This window comes from Tamandua tetradactyla, chromosome 9 (assembly GCF_023851605.1).
Source record: "Tamandua tetradactyla isolate mTamTet1 chromosome 9, mTamTet1.pri, whole genome shotgun sequence".
NCBI classification, from domain to species: Eukaryota; Metazoa; Chordata; class Mammalia; order Pilosa; family Myrmecophagidae; genus Tamandua; species Tamandua tetradactyla.
Window position 1 is genome coordinate 5,574,678 of NC_135335.1, and position 20,511 is coordinate 5,595,188.

Consider the following 20,511-nt stretch of genomic DNA (forward strand, 5'->3'; position numbering starts at 1 on the left):
CTGATACACAGGAGAAGGCATAAGGAACAGTCTCAAACCACATTTTCTTTTTCCCCACCATGGTTCATCTTCCCTCTCATTCGCTCTCAACTTTCAACTGGAAAATTCTTTACAAATGCCTGACAAATGTGTTTCTGGATATAATTTTATTGCTAAACAGAATATCTAAAAACCACAGGAGTACAAAAACTGTGCCTTGAGGTTGACAGACAACACTGGTCTTTAGAACAGATCCATCTCTGGAGGCATCCAGGCCCTTCCAAGCCGGCCCTGGGTCCCAGCCTCACCTCCTATCTCAGCCCACCACCCCAGCTGGCTACTGCTCAAGTGCCCACTCATGCCTCTGAGCCTCCACAGACTCTGTTCCTGCTGCCTGGGACAGCATCCCACACCCAGCCACCGCTAATGCCTGCCATCCTACAGCACCCACTTGTGTCCGCCCTCCACCCCACCCCCAGGACACACTGCCAGCCCACCCATGCGGGGCTGACACCCAGGGCAAGTGCTGTTAGAACCCTCATTGTACCCTCCTGCACCATTTCACTTGACAGAGAGCTTACTGAGGACAAAGACCATCAGTCCTCACCATCTTCCTGCAACGAGCATGACACCTAGCAGAGAGTCAACTAGCCCTCCAAATAAATAAACTTCTTTTGTGCTATCCTCAAAGGACTCTGACAAGGGTCACATACCTCTCCTGTTGGATCTGACGAAGGAAAGTATCACAGCCTCCTTCTCGCGCCCTTGAAAGCCATCGACTGACTTAATTTCAAGCTCAGGGTACCTGTGAGCCAGGCTCTGTCTGAGCAGGTCGACCTGAAACACCAGGAAGGGCACAGCTTCATCATGCCCCTCATGTCACACCTGCCACCGCAGAGGGGCACACACAGCAGAGCTGCCACAGTCCCGGGAGGCCTGGAGGTGGCCTCACGAGGAAACGCAGGTCTAGCAGCTGTCCCTTCACACGGCTGTGAGAATAAACATGGCAAAGTGCTTTGGACGTGCTAATACTTTCATAAATGTGTAAAATACGGCACCTGCCCTCCCTCTGGTAATTTATCATTCCTTTTCACTCCCGATGGCCAGAGACCTCAGACAGAAGGATGACAATGTTCCTGCAGATCCCATAATATTTTGAAGCAGTTGTCTTTTTCCTATCAAACTAGTTATGATGGGCTTCATAAGCATATAGGCACAAAGAGAGGAAATGTGAGAAAAATCAAAGAAGAAAGCAGGCATCTGTGCTTCTGCTTTTGCACCAGCTATACTTCTCTCCAATTAGAAGCTGGCAACCCCTGATATTCCTCCAGAAACCAGCCCACTTCCACCTTTCCAGTAACTCCCGGGGGAGATGAGTCAACCCAATTTGTCCTTGGCTACAGCGAACAGTACAGGGATGGGGACCCGACCAGAGCCAAACCAAAGCTGAGACTCTTGTGGGAATGCCATAAAACAGACAAGTCCCTTCCACTGGGACTGCCTGCTGGAAGCACAATGTAAGCCTGAAGTTGTCAGGCCACCCATGGAAGTTGGCTGGAAAATGCGAGTTAGGATGGAGTGTGCAGAGTGAGACAGGCAGGCAGGCAGCCGAGCTTCGCGGGTATCAGTGGCGCCCCAGATCCAGCCATGATGAGGTCAGTCCATCCCTGGACTTCCTGGTCACCAGAGCCAATAAATCATCCTGTCCCTTTCAGCCACACTGAGCTGGGGTGAGTCCTGACTGGCAGAGACAGACAGACAAGAAGGGCCCCTGTCGCACCTGTAGGTTGTACGGCGTGATGATGGCAATGTCACCCGCTTGGACACCAGCATCCACCAGAGCCTGGACGTGCAGAGCGACGAGGCGGACTTCACCTGGAGAGGACAGCAACTAGGTTCTCAGACCCAGAGAGCTCCCTGCCCTCTGTGATCCATCAGACCTCATGTGATTCCCCGGAGCTGTTTTTACATCATGTCTAAGGTGGCTTCCTGGGGGCTAAAGATCTGAGTCGGCGGGTGACAACACAAGACATCCGGCTGAATTGGTATTTCCCACAAACCGCAAATAACCTGGGGTATAACGCTGGCCCAGAACCCTCCATTTAACCCGGCACCCCTGCCCATGACGTCCAGGAGCTCATCACAAGGCTACAATGATGAGAGCACCCTGCCCAGGTGGGCTGAGCTCTGGTCAACCCGGCAGAGGAGCTGCTTCCAGGTTTCCACAGCTCATCAGCCTTGCTCTTGTTTCCGGTCTCCTCCCCTTCACTCAGCTCCTCTCTGGATAAGGCAATTTAAAACGACTTCTATTTTTAAAGAAAAGCTCAAAGTCTGGTTAAACGAAAACGCTGAGCCTCTCCAAGCAAACTCACCGGGGTTCCCCTTCGACTGATCGTCATTCTCCTCAAGCTCAAACAGCCCACAGCCGGCAGTGTCCACGAGCAGCAGGGGGGCACCGGTCTCCTCCGTGGCAGCCACTCCCGGGAGGTCCCTGACACACAGTGGAGGCTGAACCATGAGTTCACGGCAAGGAGGAGGCACTGAAATCTTACACAACAAAACCTGCATTTCCCCTCGCCTCCCCCAACAGGGATACAACGCCTCCAAGCAAACATCAGGAACTGGAGAAGGAGGTCCCCAGCCAGCTCACCTTCATTGAGAAAATTTATCTTCAAGACACACTTTTACCCTACAGTCTTTATAGAACACAGTTCACTTAAGCTTGAGGCTTAGAAACAGGCTGCACAGGTCGATGATTCGGGCCAGGTGCCCGGCAGGGAAGCTGGGATAGAGCCGAGCCAGCCCCTCACCTGAGCAGGTGCCTGGCGGGGAAGTGGGATAGGGCCGAGCCAGTGCCTCACCTGAGCAGGTGCCCAGCGGGGAAGCTGGGATAGGGCCGAGCCAGTGCCTCACCTGAGCAGGTGCCTGGCGGAGAAGTGGGATAGGGCCGAGCCAGTGCCTCACCTGAGCAGGTGCCCGGCCACAGAAGGGTGTGCGGTGAGCTGTCCACAGTAAGAGGCCTCGGAGGCCCACTGCATGATGGCCTGGTGCATGCGGTACTGCACAGTCAGCATGCGCACAGCGTGCCGGCCCAGCTGCTCCACCAGACGCTCCATCAGGCTGAGTGACAGCCCTGCCAGCGCAGCCCTGCAAGGAGACAGGTGTGGGGCAGCACTCCAGATCCCAGGGTCCAGGCAGGAAACCACAGGTCAGGGAGGAGAGTGGCCCTCAGACCACTAACTCAGCCCTTACCTCCCCACCCCTGGTTGAGGGTATGGTTGGCTGAACAGTGGCCCCCAAAGATATCCACAAGCTAACCCCTCGGGCCTGTGGTAACCTAAAGCTTAGCAGATGACTGTGTCAGGGATCCACTGATACAGAGGTTATCATGGATAATCCAGGTGGATTAGCACAGGGTCTTTATGGGAGGGAGGCAGCAGAAACCTCCCTGCAGTAGTATTTCTGACACCCTCTTTCCCTGAGATGCCCTGCCCTAAATACTCCTTACCCACACCCCTTTGGTGACAGTCTACCTAAGAGACTTTCTGCACATCTTTTTCTAGTCCTCCAAAAATAAACAGAGTTCCAAGTTCAAGCATGACTTCTACACACATACAGTGAAATAGAGAACTGTTTCAGAAAGCAACAGAAATAAGAAAAAAAGAATGAAGGAAAAATGAGAAAAGGCCATAATGTGGGAGGCCTGACTTCCCTCCTCAAGAGTGCCTTTCTAGGGCGGGCCACGGTGGCTCAGCAGGCAAGAACACTTGCCTGCCATGCCAGAGGACCCGGGTTCGATTCCCGGTGCCTGCCCATGTTAAAAAAAAAAAAAAAAAGTGCCTTTCTAAACATCGCCTGGGAGATGACTTTTAAAAGACCAGTTTGATCAACAATAACCCACAGCCTCTTACCTGAGAAAATAAGCAAACAGCTAGATAAATATTCAAAACCGCCAAGGAGTAATGAGTGCTAAGAAAAACTGAGGAAGCAGGAGCAAGGCACTAGAGGACAACAGGGAAGCCATTTAGATGGCTGGGCACACATCTGGGGAAGGAGTGGCCCAGTTAAGGGACAGCAAGGACAAGGGAGGCTGGTGAGGAGAAAGCAGAGTGAGCAGGGGGACATGGCGGAACATGAGGTAAGATGCAAAAGACAGACTGGCAACGCTCCTTCCTGCCAGACTTGGAATTCACCTAGTCTACTACTTCGTCCTTCAAATGTGCTAACTGGTTCAAAGGACAGTTAGTGCCACGCACAGGATAAGCTCTTATGTGGGATTCTCTGTGGCCAGGACACTCCCATCAGACTGGCTCATCAGGGCATGCTGGAGCCAAGGAGCACTGACAGGGCACCAGGAGCAAGCAAGGCACTGATCTGGGGCTACAGAGACGAATGCAACCTGACCTCTGACCTCGAGGGGCCTGTGGCTAACAGAACAGATGTCTCTCGGAATAAATCCAGTATAGTGGGATCAGAGCTGTAAAGGAGGTCGGAACCAAGGCCTCCTGGTGAGTTCAGGACTTCTGGGATGGACCCCAAAGGACTGCATAAAGGGGTGGAGAGTAAGGGGCAGACAAAGGCATGGTGGGCAGGGGCTCTTACTTGTGCGAGACGGTGGTGGGTGGCAGCTGCTTGTGGTCCCCGGCCAGGACACACTTGCGGGCCTTCAGCAGAGGAATCCAGCAGCTGGCCTCGAGGGCCTGGGCACACTCATCAATGACCACCACGTCAAAGTAGCTCTCAGGAAGCAACTTTAAGGGACCATCCGAAGAAGCACCTGGTGGGAACAGCAACCACATGTCTTTACACAGGCCCTGGCTACTTCCAGTAGCTACAGTAACACTGAGGGAGACACACCACATGCCAGCAATTTCACAATCTATTTCTGCATTAAAGTTGTACCAAAACATTGGAAAAGACATTAAAAACCCATGATTCACTGACTTTTCACCAATCTACCTATTTTAGCCTGCTTCAACCCTAATTCCAGATGCGCCTGGTACATCTGCCAATTTCTGACACTTAAAGGGTGGTTAACTTATCAGCTTTATCAGTCTTGTGAAATAAAATGCTACTTATCCTGCCAAAAAAAAACCAACATGGTACAAACTGCCAGTACTGAAGTGTAAAGCAGCATGTCCTCTGGCCGTGGGCCTCTCCAACGTTTCAATCACCAAACTCAATCACCCTTTAGGGCCAAGAAGGCAAGTCGATGCACAGACTGATGCCTTCGTTTAAGACGTTTTCCTCCAGGGTTTTTTTTTTAGGTTGCACAGCACAATTCACTGCTGCGCATGCATCCAGGAAAAACCTCCTGTGCATCTGATGACACAAGGTCACCACAGCAGACACAGGACACAGAGTGGTACAGTGGAGATTTGGGGGTGTGATGAAGACCTGGGCCCTACGCCACCAGCCGCTGACCTGACCCCTCACCTCTGAGGTGGATGACACCAGCATGGCCCAAGTCTGTATGAGGAGCAGGTAATGGTGATGGGAAGCACCTGTTATGAGGTCAACACTAAATCCACATCAAGAACTAGAGAACACAGTAAAGGCACCACACAGCTGAGTGTGAAAGAAGGGACGGTATATGCCGTGTTTATGATTCTTTTCCTCCTACCTGACGTGGAAGACAGCTGTGTAAGGCGATGAGTATGAAGCCCATCAGAGCCTGTGACAGCAGATGCTAAGGTGGCCCCAAGGCCCCACCATGCCCCAGCCTCCTGGTGTTCACAGCCTTGAGTGATCCCCTCTCCTCACCTTCAGGGAGGCTGTGACCTATGATGTGCTTCCAATCAACAGAACATGGTAAAGATGCTGGGATGTCATGTCTGTGATAAAATTCCCTGAGGCCATAACCTGCATTGCTCGGAGAACCTCTTGTTGTTGCCAACTTTGAAAAGGCACTGGCCATGTTAGGAAGGCCACAGGGCAAGCAGCTGAGGGTGGCCTCCAGCCGACAGCCAACAAGAGACTGAGTCCCACACCCACAAGGAACTGAATGCTGCCAACAACCACAGGAGCTTGGGAGCAGATCCTTCCCCAGACGAGCCGGGGGATGAGATTGGCGACACTTTCGTTTCAGCCAAGGCATATCTGGACTCCTGACCCACAGAATCAGTAAGTAAGCGTGTGTTAAGCTGCTATGTTTGTGATATTATTTTGGAGCAAAGTGATAATGAACACAGAAGTTTCACAGAGGCAATGAACATATGCTGGAACCATCAAACAGTAGGCCATCCATGAGACTCCCACAGCAATCAATCACAAAGCACGGTTACCACAGTGTAACAGCAACTCAAGACAGAGGGAGTCTTCCAACTCCACCCAACATGGAGTAAAGAAAACCACATTTACCCTCCAATCTGCAGCAATTACAAATACCAGAAAGACAGACATCTGGAATGACACTTGTCAAGACAGCAGGTACCAAAGGACAGTGATCCTTGAGATTGCGCTCTGATTGCCCCGGCTTCCTGCCTTGAGAGTTTCAGGCCACGGGTCAGGGAGAAGGGATCAGGTAGAGCCTGGAAGATTCCCTGCGTTGAAGAGATGGGACTGAGAGTCCACAGAGACCAGTGCAGCTGAGTTTGGAAAGCAGAGTAACAAAGAAGAGAGAGCTGCACAGAGAGGAAACCTCAAGATCTGCAGGGAGAATCCTTGGATATTCAGCTGAATACTGATCAGCACATGCTTGTGGAAAAATTACCTGAGGCCAGGGAGAAAAACACCATCCAAAAGGATTAGTCAATGTGCCTGGCGCACATAGGGCTGGAAGGAGCGACTGTACCCACCAGTCACACCAGAAGGCCCCATCGTCCATGGCATGCTGGGCAGAGAACCTAGAAGGGGCTTGCTCAGCAGTGGGGGATAATTAATCCTAGAATAAATTTCAGAGCCTAAAAATTCTTAAAAGCAAGACCTGAAGGGATAAAACTCTTTAGAAGACAAAACTAAGCCCAAGAATATTTATAGGGATACAGAAATATCCAGCATGTAGCAGGGTAAAATTCTCAGTGTCTGGTGTCCACACAGACAGCAGCAGGCATATCAAGAAGCAGGAGAATGTACCCATGAGGAAAATACTTCAATCAATCGAAACTGATCCCAAAATGGCACAAGATGAGAGAGTTAGTAGATAGAACATTAACTGTATCCTAAAGATTCAAAGAGTTAAGTAAATATACAGAAGACACAAAATAAGACCCAAATCTAACTGTTGGGTCTCAAATAAAAATACATTGGATGGGATTAATGTCATATTAGACATGGCATAAAAAAGATTAGTGAACTTGAGGACATAGCAAAAGAAACTATCCAAAATAAAAAAAAACAGTCCAAAAAATGAAAAGTACATCAGTGCTGTGGGACTTCAAGCAGTCAAATACACGGATAAACTGGAGTCCTTCAGGAAAGGTGGACAGAAAAAAATATTTGAAGAAATAACAGGCAATTATTTTTCTAAATTGATGAAAATTACATACCCACAGACACTAGGAGTGCAACAAACCCTAAGCACAAAAACCATAAAGAAGACAAGCTCAAAAAACATTATAATCAAATTGCTTAAAAACAATGATAAAAACAGAGGGGTAAGGGGTATGGTATGTAAAATTCTTTTTTTCGTTTTCTGTTTTTGTTTTATTTTTCTGTTGTCTTTCTATTTCTTTTTCTGAATTGATGCAAATGTTCTAAGAAAAGATCATGATGATGAATATGCAACTATGTGATGATATTGTGAATTACTGATTATATATGTAGAATGGAATGAGCACATATTAAGGATGTTTGCATTTTTTTCTTGCACTTTTTTTTTAATTAATAAAAAATTATTTAAAAAAAAAAACAATGATTAAAGAAAAACTTGAGCAGCCAGGGGCAGGGGGAGTACACTGCACACAGAGGATCAAAGGTAAGGATGACAGCAGATTTCTCTCTAGAAATAATTCATGCAGAGTACAGTGGAGCAACACTTTTAAAATGTTGAAAGGAAAAAACTGTCAACCTAGAATTTTACACCCAGCAAAAATATCTTTCAAAATTACAAACGATGAAATTGTTGAGCCATAAATTCAGCACCCTTGATCTTTGATAGTGATTGGATAACTGTACAGCTTCTGTTGTGTGCCCATGTGATTGCAAAGGTCTTGTGACTGACACTCCCTTTTCCCAGTATATAGGTAGAAGAGGAATAAAATAAAAACAAAAAGTATATGTAATAGTGGGGCACAAGGGCTTGGGATGTTTCAGGTCTTCTTTTTTATTTCTTTATCTGGAGTAATGAAAATACTCTAAAATTAAAAGAAAAAAAAACACAGGAGAAATAAAACCATTTTTAAATACACAAAAGCTAAAAAGAACTTATCACCAGGAGAACCACACCTCAAGAAATATTAACGGATGTCTTTCAGGCAGAGGGAAAACGATACCATATCAAATCTAGATCTAAACAAAGGAACGCGGAGAACCAGAAATGTTGCATTTACATGGGTAAATACATAGGCCATTTTTCTTTAATAATAATAAAACTCAAATAGATTATAAGCAAAAGGATGGAAAAATATATACCATGTGATAACACCAGTCACAATAAATCTGGACCGGTTATTTTAATATCAAAGATTTCAAAAAAAGAACATGAGTAGGGACCAAGAAGGTCATTTCATAATGATAAATTGGTCAATTAATCAAGAGAACATCACCTAAACATTTGTGCCCCTAAAAATAGAGGTTCCAACAATATGAAGCAAAAACTGATACAACTGCAGGGATAAACAGACAACTGCACAATTAGTCAGAAATCTCAGTACCTCTCTCTCAAGAAGTAATAGAACATGACAAGAGAAAATCAGCAAAGATATACCAGATGGAAACAACACTGTCAACTGTCATGCCCTGAGTGATGTTTATAGAAAACTCTACCCAACTAAATCAGAATACACATCCTTTTCAAGTGCACATGGCACACTTATCAAGAGGGACTACACTGGGCACCATAAAACAAGTCTAATTGAAACTGAAATGACTGAAGTCATACAGAGTATGTCATCTGACCACAGAGGAATTAAATGAGAAATCAGTAATAGAAAGACATCTGGAAAATCCCCAAATATTTGGACACTAACACACTTCTAAATAATCAAGGGTCAAAGAAGAAATAAAAAGGGAAATTCAAAAAGTATTTGGACATGAATGAAAATGAAAAGACAACATATCAGCTGCCATGAAAGCTGTACTTAGGGGGATGTTTATAGCACTAAAAGTCAATACTGGAAAAGAAAAAAAATGTCTCATACCAATGCCCTCAGGTTCCACCTCAAGAAACTAGAAAAAGACGGCCAAATTAAAGCCAAAAGAGTAAAATAAAGGAAATAATAAAGATCAATGACAAAACTAATGAAACAGAAAACAAAAAAAGCAATAGAGAAAATTGACAAAAGCAAAATTAGGTTCTTTGGGGACAGCAATAAAATTGATGTAAATCACTAGTCATAGGATCAAGGAAAAAAAGAGGGACGATACAAATCACCAATACCAGGAATGGGAGAGGTGAATCTGTTGCAGATTGATAGCTATTAAAACGATAATAAGGTACTATTATGAACAACTTCACGCCTATACATTCAACAACTGAGATAAAATGGGCAACTTCCGTGAAAGATACATGCTCATTCAAGAAGAGATCACTTCAATATCTCCGCATCTACTAAGGAAACTGAATTTGCAGTGTTCTCAGAAGAGCATTCCAAGCCCGGAAGCCTTTCCTGGTGAATTTAAACCAACATTTAAGGGAAAATATAAAACCAATTTTACAAAAACTCTTCCAGAAAACTTAAGAAGAAGAAATAGTTCCCAACTCATTCTTTGAGGCCAGACAGGAGGAAAGGAGACCGTGTGTCTCTCACCAGTGTTTGTTGCAAGGACAACGTCTGCTGAAGTGAGGCACTCAAGCATAGCTGCTTCTTCCCTCTCCTTCAGTTCCTTTCTCAACAGCTTAATTTCATTTTGAGCATTACTTTTCTCTCTCTTATCCTGGTTCTTTTTGTTTTTCACCTATAAAGGGAAGCAAAGAAAACAGAAACATTTTACCCGACTTCGAGCTTCTTCAGCTGTTATTCCTTTATGAACTGCTTTTATTTAAAATCAGTTGGTCTGGTTCAATGCGTTCCTTAAAAACCACTAAAAAAAATTAAAATTTTCCTTGAAGGAGTAACAAACGTACACAGTGACCAAGGACCTGACATCCTAACCTGACTCAACGTCACCATCACCCACACAGGGACACCCGGAAAGGGAATGCGTTAGTCCTCGAAGCACATGGTGCTTTTACTCTAAACTCCTCAGGGACCAGAAACCAGGTCTCAGCTATGCCCTGTAGAGGCAGTTAATATGCTCTTGGGAGAGAAAAAGCACCTGCCCATTTCAGGATTTGGATTTTAGTAGTTTATAAATAGAGAGACTGACTTCAATTATTATTCCGAATTTGTGAAGACAGTGAAAAAAAAATTGGTTTATAAAATGCTTACCTAAACCTCCACTTACTTTAACACCTCAAAAAGGCATTTAAGAGTTTAATCTATTGAATAGGAGGTGTTTGGGAAGTATTACAGAGGTTAAAAGGGATTTTCTATCCTGTTTGCTAGTTAAATTTGTATAGGTAAAATAGTATTCGTATATTTAGAAACTGTCTAAATTCCTAAAAATTTATATTCTGATACTAATCTGTATGATATTAAGCAATGGTACAGTGTTGTTAGGCATGGTTTTAATTATTCTTAAAACACTACAAATCGTAGAAATAGCCAAACTGTCAGTTGCACTGCTTTGCTTTAATATTTCTCTAAAAGTAGATACTCCATAACAAGGAAAAACTTTAAAAGAAAGGCAGGACAAATATATGCTATATTTTATCTGTTAAATAACATAACTCTGGTAAATGTGTAAAAGTAAAACAGAACAAAATTTCTGGTAGGTTTCTTAATATAAAACAACTGCTTAATGTTCTTATTTCTGAAAGAAGCTTCATTTAAAAATGCTTAAAGATTAAAGTTCATATTGTAAGCATTAACTGTTATCATCAATTCTGAGGTTCTCTGCTCTTTGTACAGCCCAGCAGCTCCCTGGAACTGTAAGTGTCCGAGCAGCACCTGAGACTCAGATTTGGTTCTCCAGCTCTAAAACTTAGCATGGATCCACACAGCAACAGTTAAAAAAAAAAGCAAGAATGAGGAAGAACAAAGGAATGTCTTTATTGCAGGGTACTGAAAATAGATGGTAATTAATATTTTAAAATGTCACCTTATGTGTGAGACTAAAGCAAAAAATATTTGTTACAAAATTTACATTTTGACTAGTGCATTTCCTAATATAACTTATGTATATAGTTTGATTGAACACCATAAGTACTTGGAATCTCAGGTAGGACATGAGATTTTGTTGGTTTGTCCAGAGTGATGCCCCAATGAATCCCAGGGTGATTCGATCAGTGAGTGGAAAAGTATGTACAAAGCCCCCTTTGGGGAGTGGTGAGAACAGGGAGAAATTCAACTTCCCCAAGTTGAATTCTTGATATTCTCACAAACAGTGTGGACAACCAAAGCTATAGGCTGAGCCCCCAGTCTTGGGGTTTGTTCAAATGAAACTTAACCCCGCAAAGGATAGGTCAAGTCTACTTAAAATTTAGGCCTAAGAGTCACCCCCAAGAGAGCCTCTTTTGTTGCTCAGATGTGGCCTCTCTCTCCAGCCAACACAACAAGCAGTCTCACCACCCTACCCCTCTCTACGTGGGACATGACTCCCAGGGGTGTGGACCTTCCCGGCAACATGGGACAGAGATCTTAGAATGAGCTGAGACTCAGCATCAAGGGACTGAGAAAAACCCTAGAATGAGCTGAGACTTAGCATCAAGGGAGTGAGAAAACCTTCTCAACCAAAAGGGGGAAGAGGGAAATGAGACAAAGTGTCAATGGCTGAGAGATTCCAAACAGAGTTAAGAGGTTATCCTGGAGGTTATTCTTATGCATCAAGTAGATATCACCTTGTTATTCAAAATATAATCGAGAGGCTGGAGGGAATTGCCTGAAAATGTAGAGCTGTGTTCCAGTAGCCATGCTTCTTGAGGATGATTGAATAATGATACAGCTGTCACAATGTGACTGTGTGATTGTGAAAACCTTGTGTCTGATGCTCCTTTTATCTACCTTGTCAACAAAGGAGTAGAACATATGGAATAAAAATAAATAACAGGGAGAACAAATGCTAAAATAAATTTAGTTTGAAATGCTAGTCATCAATGAAAGCGAGGGGTAAGGGGTATGGTAGGTATAATCTTTTTTTTTTTCCTGTGTTCGTTTTATTTCTTTTTCTATTGTCTTTTTATTTCTTTTTCTGAATTAATGCAAATGTTCTAAGAAATGATGAATATGCAACTAAGTGATGATATTGTGAATTACTGATTATGTATGTTGATGTTTTACTTTGTTTCTTAATTTAATTAATAAATTTTTTAAAAATACCCTTGAGCCTGGAACAAAAGGGGAAAAAAAAACTGCAAGAGACGAAACTCCAATTAAAGGTATGATGAACCTGATCTGCTTAAAGCTAAAGTAAATCAATATACAAAGCAAAGAACAATACTGTCTGTATTTCAAAGCTTTAACTTTTGTGTGAGAGAAAAGAAAAATGTTTACTTTGTCCAAAATTTGCACTATCTAATTTAATCTGTCTAGTCAGTTAAACAACCTAATTCAGTTTTATTTGACATAGAATCTGGAATAAGGAACAAAATCTTAATGTTCTATACAAGTTAATGCTATGCAATGATGCATTTCAGAGTATTTGGGGCAGAAAATGAAAAAGTGTTTGCAAAGTCCCTTGAGGGACTAGAAAAATAGAACTATTAAGCTTCCCCACCTGGGGAATTCCTGACAGTTTCTTAAGCAAAAGCGGCTCCCAATTTAATAAGCCAAGGCCTCAATTTTGAGGCGTGCCCTTATGAAACTTATTTCTGTAATAGTAAACTGAACCTACTTAGGATTATGCCTACGAGCCATCTCCAGAAAATCTCTGCTATTGCTCCAATGTGGTCTCTCTCTAAGCCAAGCTCTGAGCTTCTTCCCAACATGGAACATAATTTCCAGGGCTATAAGCCTGGCACTGGCAGTGTGAAACTTAACTGACCCTGGCACTGTAGGACATAGTATGGCCCTGGAATCACAGGACATAACTGGCCCTGGCACTGTGAGACATAAGTTCCAAGGATGGCCCCGGCCCTGACATCATGGATGAACTGACCTAAAGGGGGAAAGGAAAAGAAATAGAGTTTCAACAGCTAAGAGATTTCACATCGAGTTGAGAGGTCATTCTGGAGGTTATTGTTATGCAAATTTAAGCCAGGTACTGCAAACTGCCACAATATGGCAACCCCCAACCAACAAGTGTTCCTGGAAACCCCAAAAGATATTCTAGGCTCTACAAAATTTTACTTAAGTTTGTTTTTCAGAGACTTGAAACTTCCAGATTGTTCCAATGGCAGAGAAGCTCTGAAACCCAGAGATACTGGACTCTCCAAGAATAACTGGTTTCATCAGTTCATCCCTTTGCCCCTTAATAACAACGCCCCTTTTCAGCCTCGAAGCTGTCAGAGTCATTGCCCAGTTATCCCTCAAGATTGAGAAATAAGAATCAAATGAGAGGGACAAATTGTACCTGAGATATCAAGATTTAAGGGATGATTTTGATATAAATATTCCTTTTTGCTTTCTAGCATACTGGAGTAGACATGGAAATGCCTGAAATCTCTGAATTGTAATCCAGCTGCCTTGACCTCTGTTAATGGTTGTACAGCCTATATCTTCTACCCCGTGATTGTAAAAACCTTGTGATTAACCTTAAACTGTACCTAGCTTATCCAGTTTTTCAACTTTAGAGTCTTGTAATCACCAAAGATAGCCCCTAATGTTTGTCAGTGAAGGGTCCTGGGTCCGTCCAGAATTAACTCACCCCAGGTCCCAAATTATTCTGATGAGATATTGGGTAACTGGAGTTGAAGGGATACAGATTGTGCAATGGGACTGATTGTAAAAATTCAGAAACGGATAGCACAATACTACCTAACTGTAATACAATAATGTTAGAACACTGAACTAAGCTGAATGTGAGGATAATAGAGGGAGGAGGCCTGGGGGCACAAATGAAATCAGAAGGAAAGATACATGATAAAGACTGAGATGGTATAATCTAGGAATGCTTAGAGTGTATAATGATAGTGACTAAATGTACAAATTTTAAAATGTTTTGCATGAGGAAGAACAAAGGAATGTCAATAATGCAGGGTGCTGAAAATAGATGGTAATTAACATTTAAAAACTTTTAACTTACGTGTGAGACTAAAGCAAAAAATGTTTATTTGGTAGAAAATTTGTATTTCAACTAGTGCATTTCCTAATATAATTTATGTGGACAGCTTAATTGAACACCATAAGTACATGGAACCTTGACTAAGGCATGAGATTTTGTAGGTTTGTCCAGAGTGATGCCTCCATAAATCCCAGAGTGATCTGAACAGTGAATAAGAAAGCATTTGCAAAGTCCCCTTGGGGGAATGGTAAGAAAGGGGGAAAATTCAAGTTCCCGAAGTGGAGAATTCTTGACATTCTCATAAGCAGTGGAGACAACCAAAGCACTAGGCTGAGATCCCAATTTCGGGGTTTGTTCATATGAAACTTAACCCCACAAAGGATAGGCTAAGCCTACTTTAAATTAGGCCTAAGGGTCACCCCCAAGAGAACCTCTTTTGTTGCTCAGATGTGGCCTCTTTCACTCAACCAACACAATAAGCAAACTCACTGCCCTCACCCTCTCTACATGGGACAGGACTTCCAGGGGTGTGGACCTTCCTGGCAACGTGGACAGAAATCCTAGAATGAGTTGAGACTCAGCATCAAGGGATCGAGAAAACCTTCTCGATCAAAAGGGGAAGAGTAAAATGAGACAAAATAAAGTGTCAATGGCTGAGAGATTCCAAAGAGACGAGAGGTTATTCTGGAGGTTATTCTTACACAGTAAATAGATATCACTTTTTTAGTTAAGGCATAACAGAGAGGCTGGAGGGAACTGCCTGAAAATGTAGAGCTGTGTTCCAGTAGCCATGTTTCTTGAAGATGATTTTATAATGATATAGCTTTTGCAATATGACTGTATGATTGTGAAAACCTTGTGTCTGATGCTTCTTTTATCTACCTTATGGACAGATGAGTAAAACATATGGATTAAAAATAAATAAATAATAGGGGAAAAAATACATAGCACCGAAGATTGGATAATTTTTGCAAACTTCACCTAATAATATACAGAAATCCTAGACTCGTAGCTCTTGAAATGTTTATAAGGTCCACCTGAAAAGAATAGCTATTTTATTTAAGCTACATTAAATTAAATTCAATGACCCACCTGGCTATCCATTAAAAAAAAAAATTATCTTGATGACTGAGACTGCATCTAACTAAAGTGGGCCCCCCCACACACACACACATGCAGTAGCTCAGACTTTAACCTACAAGTCACCTGTACCTCGTTCTGCCATGTTTTTCATACGTTCTGTGACTAAGCATGCAATCAATGTGCGCATGCTCAATAAAATCAGAATACTTCTCATTACATCATCTGGAGCCATGGTGCTCATTATCCTAAACCCTGCCCACCTTTTCTCTAATAAAACTACCCAAATTACTACAATTCGGGGAGACGGATTTTGGGCTGATAGGCCATCTGCTCTCCTACTATGTGCCTAGTAATAAACTCCTTCTCTCTTCGAAAAAAAAGACATTTAACCCTTCTATTATTTGTGGTCTCTGCTTTGGACGATGGAGAAGACAGGGTTCTGTCAGGAGTGATAGGAGGTATTTTACTGTGCTGGATTTACAGAGAAGAAAATCTTTAAAAAGCAATGGTTTAAACAGGATCAAAAAGACGAAGTCATCCAAATCTGTGATGAAGCAAATCACACATTCCTAAACCACCTTCAGCCTCGGTCTGCATGCCTTCATCCTGGTTCCACACCTCCAAAGTGTGCCAACTACCCCCACACTGGCCGCCAGGCACTCTGTCAGCCAGAGCAGCTCCTGCCTACAGGGCCCAGGGAAAAGCATGTGACTCACAGCTCCCAGTACCTGCTACCCTCACTCTTCCAAGGCTAGGATACAGGGGAGTACAAACGTGCGGTAGTGAGTCAAGTGGACGGGGGTGGGGGGGGGCTGATGGGAACATATGCAAGATGGGAAGCACAATCTAAGAAATTAGGGCAAACGTAAATCAGAGGACCAAAGAGCTCGAAGGTACTGGACTGCAAAAAAAAATGAGTTTTCAAATTGAATCTTTCACCTACCTAGCTGTCGAGGTGACTGGTGCTTGCTTTCACAATGATAACGTAAAATGGACAAAAAGACTAGGCAGGGGGCATCGTTCTTGCATTTTTATTTTCTGGTTCGTTTTTATTCCTTGCAAGTAATACCTAAATAACATGACCAGTTGTAGGAAGACACGGAGAAATGTGTCCTTTAAGGCAATTCCTCACCTAAGAATCAAGCTACCTTGACAGGTGAGCCACTGTTACATGCTGAGTACAGTCCTCTATCAAAAACAGGCAGTCAGAGCAGTGCAACGGTGGCTCAGTGGCAGAATCCTCAAGACCCAAGTTCGATTCCCAGAGCTTGACCACACCAAAAAAAAAAAAAAAAAAACGGGCAATCCCAATTTTTGAAATCATAAATAAATCGATGGAGGTGAGAGGGAACAAAAAGGAATGAAGACTGGTACGATAAACTTTGCAAGAAGACTGCAGACAGGCAAACGACACACCAACTTGACACTGGTAGAGAAATACATACGAAGACCTGATCGATGTCCCTTCGGATATCTGTGACGATCTGAGCCGTGTCACCGCGTGCCAAAACCGCATCCAGGGAGTGCTGCTGGATGGATTCCAGAAGTCGGGCCGGGTGGCCGAGGCGCAGAATCCTCTGCTTACACCGAGCCAGGCGCTCTACCAGATTATCTACGGCGATGTTAGAGGGAGCACAGCACAGAACCTTGGAGAAGGCAGAGTACAAATTAGGGTTTAGCCACTTATTTATGAATTAAACCATTTAACTTTTCACTAAAACAAACAGGAAGTCTTAGAGGTAAGGAAGAAGGGCGGAGTGTGTGCTGCTGGTAATTTTGCAGTACAAACATATAGTTTTAAAGATGGGAGAAAAAGGTCTTAAGAACACATTATTACAAACCAAAACAATATCTGGGCAACTAAACCTATGTCTTAAAAATGTATAGTCCCGAGGAGTGCGGACCTTCCTGGCAACATGGGACAGAGATCTTGGAATGAGCTGAGACTCAGCATCAAGGGATTGAGAAAAACCCTAAAATGAGCTGAGACTTAGCATCAAGGGAGTGAGAAAACCTTCTCAACCAAAAGGGGGAAGAGGGAAATGAGACAAAATGTCAATGGCTGAGAGATTCCAAACAGAGTCGAGAGGTTATCCTGGAGGTTATTCTTATGCATCAAGTAGATATCATCTTGTTATTCAAGATGTAATGGAGAGGCTGGAGGGAACTGCCTGAAAATGTACAGCTGTGTTTCAGTAGCCATGTTTCTTGAGGATGAGTGAATAATGATACAGCTGTCACAATGTGACTGTGTGATTGTGAAAACCTTGTGTCTGATGCTCTTTTTATCTACCTTGTCAACAAAGGAGTAGAACATATGGAATAAAAATAAATAATAGGGGGAATAAATGCTAAAATAAATTTAGTTTGAAATGCTAGTGATCAATGAAAGCGAGGGGTAAAGGGTATGGTATGTATAATCTTTTTTTTTCTTTTTCTTTTCTGTATTCATTTTATTTCTTTTTCTACTGTCTTTTTATTTCTTTTTCTGAATCAATGCAAATATTCTAAGAAATGATGAATATGCAACTAAGTGATGAGATTGTGAATTACTACTGATTATGTATGTTAATGTCTTATTTTGTTTCTTAATTTTTTAATTAATAAATAAACTAAAAAAAAAATATATATATATATATATATATATATATATATATATATAGTCACCAAAGCACCAAAAATTTAAGTGATTGGCAAATGGGAGGAAAAGGACTCAGAAAGGTTAAAGCGAGCCCCAAAATCTTTGGAGGTGAGGCATTCACCAATCAAATCATATTCCCATCTGGCAAAGTCAAACAAGGGAAAATCTCTCTGAATCGGCTCTAACCTTGCTTCTGAAACTCTAGTTCTATTGTGAGCAGAAGGTGAAGCGGGGGGCTGGCCACGCGTCCAGGAGGCAGAGAACAGCCCTTCCATGTTCTCGACCTCAAGAACAAGGAGCCCAGAAAGGAGGCAGTAGCTACCATACCCCATGCACCCGGCATCACCTCCATCCCCGCTGACTCATCCAAAAGCACATTTACATACAAGCATGCACATGTCCCATTTGTCTGTTTATTCAAATAGAAGGCATCCAATAAAACCACCAAATCTGCTTTCTCTCAATAAGCCATCTTTTCTCACCAGTTTTTAAATATCTGTGCCAAGACCCTCACTTGTAGTTTTTTAACTGAGTGGGAGGTTTCCCCACAGCTCTGAGCAGGACGAGCTCTGCCTGCAAGGCAGTGAGATGCAGGGGCTATAACCAGAGCCTCTGGAGAGATGCCTGCCCAAGTGTAAATCCTGGCTCTGCCACTCTCTGCTGAAAGACCGGGGCACTGACCCTTGCCTCTCAGTTCCCTCACCAGGGCCACCAGTGGTCCCTAACTCACGGGGTCTCTGTGAGGGTTAAAATGAGTAAATACGTGGAAAGCGCTTACAGAGAATCCGGACTAGAAGATGTTCTCGGTGAGACTGACTGTGATTATTCCAATTCTCATCATTATCCAACATTTTATAACCAGACATGTTTTTTAAAAAGCTTTGCACCTGCTTTAGAATCAATAACAACTCACGTTGATGCCATTAGCAAATCCTTTCTCAACCATTAATAAGTGAACAATAAAGTACAGTATTATATGCCACACTCAAAAAATCCGCATTGTGTATACAGTACATGTCCGATCGATTTACCCAACTACTTGGTTAACTATAAGTCTGTCTGCCTCCCTCAACCACAATTAGAGCTCCCAAAAGGCCCAGACCAGGCCGATCCACTCCGTATGCACAGCACCCGGCAGGGCTGAGCAGCCAGCCCAAGCACAGCAGTCTGATGAGCAAGTGAATGCTGAGCGTGGCCTTCAGGGCTTACAGGAACCCTTCTCCATCACCCAGACAGATGCTCCTGGGCACAAAGCCAACAGCCAAGATTCTGGTTCTCCCACGGGGCTGCCAGAGAGCAGCGGGCCCAGCACAGTGTTCCATGAGTAAATGCCCAGCAGTGTTCCCGGTGGAGGCTGAAGGACCGAGGCCAAAACCCAGCTAAGCCCCCACTCAACGTGCAGACCAGGAGCTGATGACTACCTGACCAAGAAACCGCTCTCCCTACCCACCTTCAAGCCTTGTTTCACAGCCTGGAGAATTACTTCTACCACAGTCGTGGTTTTCCCCGTGCCAGGAGGCCCATGGATGATGGCAAGCTCTTTCTGGGACAGTGCGAATGAAACAGCTTCTTTCTGGGAGGCATCCAGGGAGGTGTTATAGAAGGTCACAGGGTCTGCAGAAGAAGCAACAGCGGTTAGGCTCCTACTTGCTTTTCCCTGACATTTCTTCCACTCAGAGTGTGCACTGATGGAAACAAGCGATACACACAAAGGGTCAGCATGAATCCCCGGGTGCAAAGTCCAACCACAGAAAAGAAATCTGCTTTATTTTCAAAAGATTTATTCTAGAACAGGGATCAACCAGGGACTAAATCCAGCTCAAAGCATTGCTTGTTTTGGCAAATCAAGTTTATACTGAACCACAGCCATGCCTATTTGCAGCTTTCTGATACAACGACAGAGCTGAGCTGCAAAAGAGACCATTTGGCCCACAAAATATTTACTATTCGACCCTTTACAGAAAAAGCATGCCAACTCATACTCTAGAGTAACAGATTCTTCTGATGTAAATCTTTCTTGGAACATACTAGTTTCTACATATTTCCCTTTTAAAGTGACCATAAAATGACAAAAGACAAACAGCAAAAAAGAACTAATAACAAATCCCAGCATCATATATCTATTTTAAATCTGCCACACCCAAGACTGTTTGCTGCTTGTACTCTGTGCTCCTTGAGAACAGACACTGTTCTGTTCCGCTCCAAATCCTCAGCATTCAATACACAGGGCTGAAGCCTAGAGATGCTCAGCCTATGTGACTGCTCAACTTGTGAGCGAAGGGTGCTCACAGAAACAACTATAAATAATTATAACTGAAACAGTTATAAAAGGAGAATGTGGGACCAGTGATGGACCATCTAATCCCAACTTCTCTGCTCACTCCACTACTCCAAACCACGTGCCTTTTTCTCCGCGAACAGCTCTACCCAACATATACCACGTTCTT

At 43.5% G+C, this 20,511-nt stretch overlaps 1 protein-coding gene across 3 annotated transcripts in view; it reads right to left on the bottom strand.

Annotated features, from left to right (window-relative positions):
- IGHMBP2 (immunoglobulin mu DNA binding protein 2) overlaps positions 1–20,511 on the bottom strand; it is a 37,659-nt gene that overhangs the window by 9,981 nt on the left and 7,167 nt on the right. For 2 of the 3 annotated variants that reach the window (XR_013157489.1, XM_077115440.1), the window contains exons 5-12: positions 19,515–19,678; positions 16,869–17,069; positions 9,888–10,035; positions 4,582–4,756; positions 2,944–3,126; positions 2,352–2,470; positions 1,760–1,854; positions 693–816 (exon numbers count right to left, since the gene is read on the bottom strand). Coding sequence is in view for 2 of the 3 variants with exons in the window: in XM_077115440.1 (XP_076971555.1) it covers positions 693–816; positions 1,760–1,854; positions 2,352–2,470; positions 2,944–3,126; positions 4,582–4,756; positions 9,888–10,035; positions 16,869–17,069; positions 19,515–19,678 (1,209 nt within the window). In the remaining variant the exon portion in view is untranslated. The remainder of the gene's footprint in view (positions 1–692; positions 817–1,759; positions 1,855–2,351; positions 2,471–2,943; positions 3,127–4,581; positions 4,757–9,887; positions 10,036–16,868; positions 17,070–19,514; positions 19,679–20,511) is intronic. The other variant, XM_077115441.1, reaches the window with a different exon arrangement.